Below are 12,529 nucleotides of genomic sequence, written 5' to 3'. Positions count from 1 at the left end.
CGCCACCTCGCCTGGCTAATTTTTTTTTTTGTATTTTTAGTAGAGACGGGGTTTCACCATGTTAGCCAGGATGTTCTCGATCTCCTGACCTCGTGATCCGCCCGTCTCAGCCTCCCAAAGTGCTGGGATTACAGGCTTGAGCCACCGCGCCCGGCCCTCTCTGGACATTCTTATGCTTTATGGCTGGAATATTTCTTTCTAGTTTTTTCTTCCTTCATTACATAATAGGTCTCCCACTGAAAATATATGACGTTGGTTTCTGGGGCATTTTACATAAATTATGTAATGCTTGACATGTTGGTAACAACTTGCTTTTTTCATCCAAATTGTGTCTTGAGGAACTGGCCAGGTTATTATCTGCCATGTAGCCTCTCTCTTTGCCCTGCCTAGAAGTGTTTCATGGTGCAGATACATCCCAGGTTCCCCACTGATGGGAACTTAGGTTGTTTCCAGTCCCCCACTGATGGACACTTAGGTTGTTTCAGATCCCCTTTTGATGGACACTTGGGTTGTTTCCAGTCGCCTATTGATAGACAGGTGGATTGTTTCCAGTGCCCTACGGATGGACACTTACATTGTTTATAACAATTTTATTCAGATATAATTCACATACCACACACTTCACCCATTTAAAGTGTCCTATTTAGTGGTTTTGATTACATTCACAGTTATGCACCCATCACCTAAATCTAAGTTTAGAACTCATTTTCATCACACAAAAATAACATTTTCATCACAGTCCCCTGTTGATGGACGTTTAGTTTGTTTCCAGTCCCCCTTTGATGGATATTTAGGTTATTTCCAGTCCCCTATTGGTAGGCACTTAGGTTGTTCCCAGTCCCTCACTGATGTACACTTAGATTGTTTCCAGTCCCCCACTGATGTACACTTAGATTGTTTTCAGTCCCCCACTGATGGACACTTAGATTGTTTTCAGTCCCCCATTGATGGACACTTAGGTTTTTCAAGTTCCCTTTTGATGGACACTTAGGTTCTTTCAAGTTCCCTTTTGATGGACACTTAGGTTGTTTCCAGTCCCCTACTGATAGACATTTTCATTGTTTATATATAACAGCTTTATTGAGATATAATTCACATACCACACACTTCACCCATTTAAAGTGTCCTATTCAGTGGTTTTGAGTACATTCACAGTGTTACACAACCATCACCTCAATCTAAGTTTAAAACATTTTCATCACACAAAAGTAAACCCTATGCCTATTAACAGTCACTCCCTTTACCCCCTCCCTTCTGCCCCTGGCAACACAATCGACTTTCTGTCTCTATTGATTTGCTATTTCTGGACATTTCCTTTAAATGGAGTCATGCAATATTGTTCTTGTGTGTCTGGCTTCTCTTAGAATAATTATTTTAGGTTTCAACCACATTGTCACATGTTAAAGGGCTTTATTCCTTAATAAGGCTGAAGAATATTCCATGGTACAGACATCCTGTATTTTGCTCTGCATTCATCAATTGATGTTTCCAGTTTCTTGCTAAATAGCATCTCATACCGCTATGCTGCTTATGCTTAAGGCCGTTTCTTTCCAGCAAGGTTGCTGGGTCACAGGAAATGTGCATTTTTAGTTGAGAAAAACACACACTCACTCTCTGCTCTTCTCTTTCCTCCCACATCCTGATCTCTTTCTGGTGTGAGTGGATGTATTTTGGCCACAGCAAGATTTTTTTGAGTGTGTGCTAGTTTGTGGCCACAACATCCTCAACCAGACTGCAGGGCTAGTGGGTCCCTTCGCTTAGGGTCACTGGAAGTCCCAGGGGGCTGGGCTGCCCCTAATGGCAGATGCCCTCTGCAGACATTGATGAGTGTGGGGAGATCCCCGCCATCTGTGCCAGTGGTGTCTGCATCAACCAGATGGGGAGCTTCCGCTGCGAGTGCCCCACAGGCTTCAACTACAACAGCATCCTGCTGGCTTGTGAAGGTGCCACCTCTCCCTGTTCCCAGCCCTGGGGTCTGGGTGGGATGCATGTCTGCTACTGTGCAATCTGGAGAAGTAACTAAAACTCTGTAAGCTTCCATTTCCGCATCTGTATAATGGGCTAACACCTTTCCAAGGGCCTCCATCTCATATAACCACCCTCACTCCAGCTCTGGCTGCTTCCAGAGAGACCACCTGTTCCGAAGCATTGGACTGGGTTTCAGGTTTGATTCTGTCAGGATGGGCTTCTCTGTCACCCCCACCTCATTTGCTGTATTTGCCCAGATGTCGATGAGTGTGGCAGCAGGGAGAGTCCCTGCCAGCAGAATGCCGACTGCATCAACATCCCCGGCAGCTACCGCTGCAAGTGCACCCGAGGGTACAAACTGTCGCCAGGCGGGGCTTGTGTGGGTGAGCAGGGTCTCTGGGAGGAGGTGAGGGAGCTGGGCTCTGTTGCCCATGGGGACTTAGATGGGGTATGGCTCTGTCCAGGTCTTTCTCCTTATCTATACTATTAGAGGGATCGGGGATGTATTGAGAGTATCTGTTAATAGGATGTGATGGAAGTGACAGCTCAGGTCAATGCTGAGAGCCTGACGCCCCTGGTGGAAGTTTGAGTGGGGAACTTCAAGGCAGGCTCTGGCTTCTCCATTGCAGTAGGGAGAGCTCAGGCAAACACTGTGTGGTAGGGGCCCTGGGGACACCATGCTGTCTGCACCCCCAGGACGGAATGAGTGTCGGGAGATCCCGAATGTCTGTAGCCATGGCGACTGCATGGACACAGAAGGCAGCTACATGTGTCTGTGTCACCGTGGATTCCAGGCCTCTGCAGACCACACCCTGTGCATGGGTGAGACCTTCATCTTCCCCCTCCTTTCAAGTCAGGCTGCCGGGGGTCTACACCTCCCCTGGGATGGACGTGGTGTTTCTGTCCATCCTAGTTCACAGACAGATCCAAGTTTGGGTCCTGACATTAAGATCTTGGGTAAATGGCTGATCTGCCTCCTTGTGCCTCAATTTTCCCATTTGTAAAATGGGGGTGATAGATCACACCAGGAGTACTTCCCAGCCATCACCCCCAGGGGTCACTGTCCAGTCATCTAGGCAGGGCTAGGTGCAGGGCAGGACCGCTAGGTCCAGCTGGCCTCTCACTCCCTAAGTCCCCCAATGCCCTGGGTGAGCTGGGCTGGGCTCTCGGGCTTTGCTTCTGCAGACATTGATGAGTGTGACCAGCAGCCTTGTGGAAATGGGACCTGCAAGAACATCATCGGCTCCTACAACTGCCTCTGCTTCCCTGGCTTTGTGGTGACACGCAATGGGGATTGTGTGGGTGAGTCGGCTCAGTTGGCAGGCTGGCCACAGAGTAGGTTCTCAGAATCTAAGGAAGTGAATCTAGAAATTGACCACAGAAAGATGCCCAGAAAGTCCCCAAATATTTAGAAATTAAATAACATACTCCTAAATAATCCATAAGTCAAATAAATCATAAGGAAAATTAGAAAATATTTTGAAGTAAAAGAAAATGAAAATGAAAGCATAACATATGAAAATACACAGGATGTAGCTAAGGGAGCACTTACAGGCAAATTCATAGCATTACATGATTATATTAGAAAATATCAGCAACTACCTCATAAGATAGGTGGAAGGTTAATACACACAGTCTATACATGAGTGATCAAGTTGAAGCCAATGCTATCAACTTAGTTGCAGACAGAAGTACAAGGAAGGCTTGATCCCTTCAAGTTTTGTGGGTGACCTGGCCTGCCTATCTCCCCTCTACAGATTTTGACGAGTGTACTACCCTGGTGGGGCAGGTGTGCCGATTTGGCCATTGCCTCAACACAGCTGGTTCCTTCCACTGCCTCTGCCAGGATGGCTTTGAGCTCACAACTGATGGGAAGAATTGTGTGGGTGAGTCTGCATATGGTGCTTGGAGGCATCTCAACCAGCCCCTGCTCCATGTACACCATAGTTTGGTACTTCTGGGTGGGCACAGATCCATGTACTACCCAAGCATTTATTTTAAGCTTTAAAAAAATAATGCCCAGCACTTTGGGAGGCTGAGGTGGAAGGATTGCTTGAGGCCAGGAGTTTGAGACTAGCCTGGGCAACATAGTGAGCCCTCGTCTCTACAAAGAAATTAAAATTAGCCAGGAGTGGTGGCTATTGCCTGTAGTCCTAGCTACTCGGGAGGCTGGGGCAGGAGAATCACTTGAGCCCAGGAGTTTGAGGCTGCAGTGAGCTATGATCACACCACTGCACTCCAGCCTGGGCAACAGGGAAAGATCCTATCTCAAAATAAATAAATAAAGTAAATAATTATAAAACCAGTACATCAAACCTATGTTTTTATGTATGGGATTTAAGGTGTAGGGTGAGGCTGTCTTGAAAATGTAAGTTCCCAGAAGCAAAGAATAGTAGAAGCGCTAAATGGATACCATGGAAGGAATCTGCTGGTGGTGCCAGATTAGGAATCTTGCTACCTCTTCCCACTGGACACCATCTGGCCCCATCTATAACCCCACAAGAGTCAGATAATCCTTCCCCAGCTGTCCCTGTGGTCCTGAGTCTCAGCCCTTGCCCTGGAGCCAGAATTGCCACTGCAAGGGCTTGTCCTGGGGCCCTCGGTGATCACACAGTAATTGCAGGTGTTGGTCCCAGTCCCAGGTGAGCCCCCTGCATCCTGGCTGGCACAAGGACCCTTCTTTCTTCTTTTCACAGACACCAATGAGTGCCTCAGCCTCGCAGGAACCTGCCTACCAGGCACGTGCCAGAACCTCGAGGGCTCCTTCCGTTGCATCTGTCCCTCTGGCTTCCAGGTGCAGAGTGACCACTGCATTGGTGAGTGTCCAGCTCCAACTCCCATTTTTGGGACCAGGGAGTGCCTCTATTTCTCCATCCATAAAATGGGAATACCAGCTAGGGTTGTGACGAAGGTGGAGATGTACTCAACGCAGAGTCAAACACAGCTTCATAAACTATTATTGTCATTCTGATTGTTTCTGGACTTTGCGCTCAGAATTTTGTCTCTGGTGCCCACAGGCTTCCTCATGAATCCTATAAATTGACATGGGAGTGGGGGTCTCACCGTTTCTCAGTGCACCCAAACGTAGAGCTCCTCACTTGCTAACTGGTGATCAAGGACCAGTCTGGCCCAAGCTTCACTGTTGTAATCACCTCTAGAGATGATTTCATGCAGTCTGGACTAACCAGTCTGACCTTATCTCGTTTGGTTCATTTATCCACTTGAGCTAGCCTCAGAGAGTGTGGGCTAACCTGGACCAACCTGGGCTGAGCAGATGAGCTACCTTGTTCACTGTAGTCTAACCTGGACCAGTCTGGCCTGAGCAGATGGGCTACCCTGGGCTAACCTGAACCAGTCTGGCCTGAACTCCTCTGATCTGGGCTTCCATCTGGGCTAGCCTTGTATAATCTGAACCAGTCTGGCCTGGTCTCTTCTGATCTACTTTTTTTTTTTTTTTTTTTGAGACAGAGTCTCACTCTCAGCTCACTGCAACCTCCACCTCCCGGGTTCAAGAGATTCTCCTGCCTCAGCCTCCCAAGTAGCTGATTACAGGCGCTTATCACCACACCTGGCTAATTTTTGTATTTTTAGTAGAAACGGGGTTTCATCATGATGGCCAGGCTAGTCTCAAACTCCTGACCTCAAACCATCCTCCCACCTTAGCCTCCCAAAGTGCTGGGAATGCAGGCATGAGTCACCACGCCCGGCCTATTCTGATCTATTCTATTTGGGCTAGCTTAATACAACATGAGCTAACCCCATCCAGTGTAGGGTAAATATATCCAGTCTCAGTTAGCTTTGTGCAATTTTATTTTTTTTTAAGGTTTTAAATTTTTTTTCTATTTTTTCTTATTTTAATCTCAACAGTTATGGGGGAACAGGTGGGTTTTGCTTACATGGATAAGTTCTTCAGTGGTGATTTCTGAGATTTTGGTGCACCTGTCATCTGAGTAGTATACAATGTACCCAGTATGTAGTCTTTTATCCCTCACCCCCCTCCCATCTTTCCCCGGGAGTCCCCAAAGTCCTTTATGTCATTATTATGCCTTTGCATCCTCATAGATTAGCTCCCGCTTATAAGTGAGAACATACGATATTTGATTTTCCATTCCTGAGTTACTTCACTTAGAATAACGGCCTCTAGCCCCATCCAAGTTGCTGCAAAGAACATTATTTTGTCTTTTTTTTTGATGGAGTCTCGCTCTGTCACCCAGGCTGGAGTGCAGTGGCACGATCTCTGCTCACTGCAATATCCACCTCCCAGGTTCAAGCGATTCTTCTGCCTCACCCTCCTGGTAGCTGGGATTACAGGTGCGCACCACCACAGCGCCCAGCTAAATTTGGCATTTTCAGTAGAGACAGGGGTTTTACCATGTTGGCCAGGCTGGTCTCCAGCTCCTGAACTCAAGTGATCCACCGACCTTGGCCTCCCAAAGTGCTGGGATTACAGGTGTGAGCCACTGTGCCTATTTTGTTCCATTTTGTGGCTGAGTAGTATTCCACGGTGTATTACATACCACATTTTCTTTATCTACTCATTGGTTGATGGGCATTTATAAACATGATGGTTCCCTATTTCCGCGATTGTGAATTGTGTTGCTATAAACATGCATGTGAATGTGTCCTTTTCATATAATGACTTATTTCCTTTGGGTAGATACCCAGTAGTAGGATTGCTGGATTGAATGGTAGTTCTACTTTTAGTTCTTTAAGGAATCTCCATGCTGTTTTCCATAGAGGTTGTACTATGTGCAGTTTAAGTCTCTAATCATGAACTCTTCCTGACCATGACCTTTACTCTGGAGACACCTTCCGGGAAGGACCTACGTGCACACACAATGCTCACCTCGTGCTACAGCTCATACTGAGCTCTCAGGACCCCAGCCCCGCTGCAGCCCCTGGCTGGACCTGCACTCCATCTGCCCCTCCTCACAGCTCAGTCCTCTCCCCATTGGTGGAGGTCCTGCTTGCCCCCCACCCAGCTCTTGTCCCCGCCCTTCCAGACATCGACGAGTGCTCAGATGAGCCCAACCTCTGCCTCTTTGGCACCTGTAGCAACAGCCCTGGGAGCTTCCAGTGCCTTTGCCCACCTGGCTTTGTCCTCTCTGACAATGAGCACCGTTGCTTTGGTGAGTCTGCACAGGGCTTAGGGAAGAGGGTGGGAAGTGGGGTGGGGAAGGGTCAGCAAAGAGGGCTGTGGTTTCTTGTATGACCCTACGGGAGCTTTGACCAGGCAGAGGTGTCTCTCTGCATTAGCAGGGTTATCCTAGTGCCAGCAACCTCTTGGCTATAGAGGTCATGTCTACGGAGGGCTAACCTGGTCCATTTTGAGCTAGCCTGTGTGTGCTTCATTTAGGTTTTCTTTGTATTAGTCACATGACTGTAGGCTGTCAATAGGCTGGTTTCGTCCAGTTTGAGCTAGCCTAGACTACTCTGGGCTGGCTCCATTTCAGCTGGGCTAGCCTCATCTACTGTGGGCTAACCTCACCCAGCTTGAGCCAGCCTGTTCTCTCACAGGTCAGAGGCAATAAGAGTGAGAGCAGAGCCTGCAGTTCACCTCAACGAATAATTGCTGTTCTGGGAGGCTGGGACTCCAGCCTGCTGGTGAGGACTTGATAGGTGTCTAGAACCGAGGATTTGGGGTTTGGAGTCTGAATTCCAGGATTCTCAGGCTTTCTGGAATCAGTCATTTTGCCTCTCCAGGAAGGGGTTTTTGATCCAAGAGTAACCACCGAGTTTGATCTTTCTTCTTGGCATGAGAACACCCCAAAGCAATGAAGTGGGGTGCGATTCCAGCTGTCCCCTCAAAACTCCAGTGCAGGTTGGGGGCGGTGGCTCTTGCCTGTAATACCAGCACTTTGGGAGGCTGAGGTAGGCTGATCACCTGAGGTCAGGAGTTTGAGACCAGCCTGGCCAATGTGGTGAAACACCATCTCTACTAAAAATACAAAAATTAGCTGGGTGTAGTGGCACATGCCTGTCACCCCAGCTACTTGGGAGGCTGAGGCAGGAGAATCAATTGAACCTGGGAGGTAGAGGTTGCAGTGAGCCGAGATCATACAACTGCACTCCAGGCTGGACGACAGAGCAAGACTCCATCTGAAAAAAACAAAAAACAAAAAACAACCAACAACAACAACAATGAAAAACCCAGGGCAGATCCTCATTGGCCCAGAGTAGGTCACGTGTCCATCTTCAAACCAATCACCATGACCAGGGGCATGGCATGTTCTGATTGGCCACTGGCAGGATCAGCACAACCTATTCACCAGGACTGGGGTGCGGGAGGTCAGAGGGGCAGGTGGGCACTGCCAGTGGCCCTCAATCAGGGTAATGGAGCCCCCACCCCACAGACACACGGAAGAGTTTCTGCTTCACCCGTTTTGAGGCTGGGAAGTGCTCGGTGCCCAAAGCTTTCAACAGCACCAAGACCCGCTGCTGCTGCAGTAAGAGGCCTGGGGAGGGTTGGGGAGACCCCTGTGAGCTGTGTCCCCAGGAAGGCAGCGGTGAGTGCCCACCCCTGTCCAGCCTCCCCTGTCATGATGCGCCCTCACTTTCCTCTCTCATTCTTCCCTCATCCTTCCCTGCACACACCTGGGGGCTGCACCTGGGCCCTGACTCTGACTCCCCTCCTCTTCTCCGTCCAGCTGCCTTTCAGGAGCTCTGCCCCTTTGGCCACGGGGCAGTCCCAGGCCCGGATGACTCCCGAGAAGGTGAGCCTCTCACCCACCTGCTAAGAGCGCCTTCTGGGCCACCCAGATCCATCTCCGCACTGCCTGGGTCTCTTGAGTCTCAGGCTCCCTCTGAGAGCCCGAGTGGCCCTGGACCCTGCCGGCCTGGGGCTTGGGCTCTCATCCCCTCGGGGCCTTGAGTGTGGCCGGGGCTCTGGGGATTGCATGGTGACAGGAGCCATGTCTGCAACACCTGCCACCCGCAGACGTGAACGAGTGTGCAGAGAACCCTGGCGTCTGCACTAATGGCGTCTGTGTCAACACCGATGGATCCTTCCGCTGTGAGTGTCCCCTTGGCTACAGCCTGGACTTCACCGGCATCAACTGTGTGGGTGAGTGGCCAGCCCTGCTCCAGCCCTGTCCCAGGCCCCTCCCAGGACAGGAAGGAACAGAGCAGGGCAGGGAAGACACTCCCAGGCGGTGGATGAGATCCTGTCCTTACCCACTGCGTCTCTCCCCCATTCGCTTTTCCTCCCTCTGCACTTCACTCACTCATTCATTCACTCACTCACTTATTCATTTACTCACTCACTTATTCATTTACTGACTCATTCATTCACTGACTCATTTATTCATTCACTTGCTCACTCATTCACTTCTCCATTTTCTCATTCACTTCTTCATTTTCTCATTCATTCACTCATTTATTCACTCACTCTACTCCCTCATTCACGTACCAGTTCACTCACTCATTCACTCCTTTGCTCACTCATTCCTTCACTTGTTCATTCATTCACTTGTTAATTCACTAACTCCCTCATTCATTCACACCTCATTCATTCATTCACACCTCACTCATTCCTTCACACCTCACTCATTCCTTCACTTGTTCATTCACCTGTTAATTCACTAACTCCCTCATTCATTCACACCTCACTCATTCATTCACTTGCTCATTCGTTTATTCATTTACTCACTTATTCACTCATTCACTCATTTGCTTCCTCACTTATTCACTCACTCATTCACTCCTTTGCTCACTCATTCCTTCATTTGTTCATTCATTCACTTGTTCATTCAATCACTCTCTCATTCATTCACACCTCATTTAGTCACTGGCTCATTCATTCATTTGCTTATTTGTTCACCCATTTATTCATTCCTTCATTTGTCTCCTTGCTCATTCACCCATCCAATCACTCATTTATTCACTTACTCACTCGTTCCTTTGCTCATTCATTCACGCTTTCACTCACCTATTCACTCATTCGTTTCCTCATTTGCCCCCTTGTTCATTCATTGACTCCCTTGCTGATTTCTCCATTCACTCACTCACTAATTCACCCACTCATTGACCCCTTTACTCACTCATTCCCTTATTCATTTAACCGTTCATTCACTTATTCATTTATATGTTTTACAGAGATGAAGTTTTGCTATGTTACCCAGGCTCTTTTCGAACTCCCGGACTCAAGAGACCCTCTTGCCTCAGTTTCAGTTACTGGTTTAATCACTCCTTCATTCACTGGTTCATTCATTCACTTATTGCTCATTCACTCACTCCCTTGCTCACTCATGCATTGCCTTACCTGCCCACTTGCTCACACATTCACTCATTCATTCACTAAACACAGACCACTTGCCTACCCCATAGCCAGACTAGAGGTGCATTCGATCTGGCCCCATCCGAACTCTGGTGGTCAACAGGCAGGCAGATGGGATGCTATTGAGGATGGGGGACCCTCTGCAGGCATTAACCACCCCCTTACTCCCACCCAGACACAGACGAGTGCTCTGTCGGCCACCCCTGTGGGCAAGGCACATGCACCAACGTCATCGGAGGCTTCGAATGTGCCTGTGCTGACGGCTTTGAGCCTGGCCCCATGATGACCTGTGAGGGTATGACTCTGCTTGCCCAGGACCTGGGCCGTGTGACGGAGATGCCTGGGGGAGGGAGTGGAGGTCCTGCCCACAGCCCCCCCACAGCTGGCACCTCCACTGGCCTCCCAGACATCGACGAATGCTCCCTGAACCCGCTGCTCTGTGCCTTCCGCTGCCACAATACCGAGGGCTCCTACCTGTGCACCTGCCCAGCCGGCTACACCCTGCGGGAGGATGGGGCCATGTGTCGAGGTAGGCCTGACCAACATGGTGAAACCCTGTCTCTACTGAAAATACAAAATCAGCTGGGTGTGGTGGCGCATGCTTGTAATCCCAGCTACTTGGGAGGCTGAGAGACAGGAGAATCGCTTGAACCTGGGAGGTGGAGGTTGCAGTGAGCCGAGATCATGCCACTGCATTCCAGCCTGGGCGACAAGAGCAAAACTCTGTCTCAAAAAAAAAAAAAAAAAAGAATCCTGCAATGCACACAGAACAGCCACCCACCACAGAGAACTTTCCTATCCCAAATTTCATAGTGTCAAGGATGGGAGACCCAGGTCTGGGACTCAATGTCTCTGGGGCTGTTTCAGGGTCAGTGTTCCAGGGGCCATGAGGAGACTCACAGACCCTGACGTGGGCAGGGGATGCAAGCTTTCGGGGACAATTCCTGATTCCCTTAGCTTCTTGGAAGCTGGGGCTGGGCAGGAGCTGGGGGTTCCCTTCCTAGGAGGGATGGACACCTGACAGGGCCTGCAGGGAATTTACTCAGGTCCCACCAGGGCTGACGTAGGGTGGAATCCAGGTCCCCACAGCCATGGGGTGCCTGGCCTTGGCTGACCATCTGTCCCTGGTCATCCGAAGATGTGGACGAGTGTGCAGATGGTCAGCAAGACTGCCACGCCCGGGGCATGGAGTGCAAGAACCTCATCGGTACCTTCGTGTGCGTCTGTCCCCCAGGCATGCGGCCCCTGCCTGGCTCCGGGGAGGGCTGCACAGGTATGGGGTACTGGAGCTTCAGGGGTGCAGGGAACCCCTTGTGGAAGCAAGAGGGTCGGACCAGGCACAGGCTCTTAACTGTCATCCCAGCACTTTGGGAGGCCGAGGCGGGAGGATCGCTTGAGCCCAGGAATTTGAGGTTGCAATGAGTTAGGACAGTGCCACTGCACTCCAGCCTGGGCAACAGAGTGAGACCCCATCTCCAAAAACAATAAAAGTAAAAATAAGGCCTGGCACGGTGGCTCACGCCTGTAATCCTAGCACTTTGGGAAACCAAAGCGGGTGGATCACCTGAGGTCAGGAGTTTAAGACCAGGCTGGCCAACATGGCAAAACCCCATCTCTACTAAAAATTAAAAAAAAATAAATTAAAAAAAATTAGCTGAGCAAGGCGGTGGGCATCTTTAATCCAAGCTACTTGGGAAACTGAGGCAGGAGAATTGCTTGAACCCAGGAGGCAAAGATTGCAGTGACCCAAGATCGTGCCATTGCATTCCAGCCTGGGTGACAGAGTGAGACTCTGTCTCAAAATAGAAAATAATAAAAATAAAAATAAATTAATAAAATTAAATTAAAATAAAAATAAGCAAGAGGGCCTGGGCAGACCCAAAGGGGCCCTTTGGGGCTGTGGAAGAGGCAGGTTGCCTGTGGCCTACCCCACACCCCGGTCTGCCTCATCCCTCCCATCTCAGATGACGATGAATGCCGCGCTCAGCCTGACCTCTGTGTCAATGGCCGCTGCATCAACACTGAGGGCAGCTTCCGGTGCGACTGTGATGAGGGCTTCCAGCCCAGCCCCACCCGTACTGAGTGCCATGGTGAGTGTGGCTGGCCACGCACAGTGGATGCCCCCACCTACCACGTGGCACCCACTGCCTGTCCCCCCACTGCCTGTCCCTCCCACTGCCTGTCTCTCCACTGCCTGTCCCCTCCACTGCCTGTCCCCTCCATTGCCTGTCCCTCCCACTGCCTGTCCTCCCACTGCCTGTCCTCCCACTGCCTGTCCCTCCCACT

General features: G+C 49.9%; 1 protein-coding gene across 1 annotated transcript in view; it reads left to right on the top strand.

Annotated features, from left to right (window-relative positions):
- FBN3 (fibrillin 3) overlaps positions 1–12,529 on the top strand; it is a 101,863-nt gene that overhangs the window by 63,540 nt on the left and 25,794 nt on the right. Inside the window, exons 41-54 of the mRNA XM_011943601.1 lie at positions 1,818–1,943; positions 2,226–2,351; positions 2,665–2,790; positions 3,154–3,270; positions 3,726–3,854; positions 4,665–4,784; positions 6,972–7,097; positions 8,322–8,474; positions 8,616–8,681; positions 8,906–9,031; positions 10,419–10,538; positions 10,650–10,772; positions 11,382–11,516; positions 12,208–12,333. Of these exons, the coding sequence (XP_011798991.1) occupies positions 1,818–1,943; positions 2,226–2,351; positions 2,665–2,790; positions 3,154–3,270; positions 3,726–3,854; positions 4,665–4,784; positions 6,972–7,097; positions 8,322–8,474; positions 8,616–8,681; positions 8,906–9,031; positions 10,419–10,538; positions 10,650–10,772; positions 11,382–11,516; positions 12,208–12,333 (1,719 nt within the window). The remainder of the gene's footprint in view (positions 1–1,817; positions 1,944–2,225; positions 2,352–2,664; positions 2,791–3,153; positions 3,271–3,725; positions 3,855–4,664; positions 4,785–6,971; positions 7,098–8,321; positions 8,475–8,615; positions 8,682–8,905; positions 9,032–10,418; positions 10,539–10,649; positions 10,773–11,381; positions 11,517–12,207; positions 12,334–12,529) is intronic.

Source organism: Colobus angolensis, unplaced genomic scaffold, assembly GCF_000951035.1.
Source record: "Colobus angolensis palliatus isolate OR3802 unplaced genomic scaffold, Cang.pa_1.0 Scaffold22, whole genome shotgun sequence".
Taxonomy (NCBI): Eukaryota; Metazoa; Chordata; class Mammalia; order Primates; family Cercopithecidae; genus Colobus; species Colobus angolensis.
Note: the sequence above shows the minus strand (reverse complement) of the source record. Positions and strands in the feature narration are given on the sequence as shown.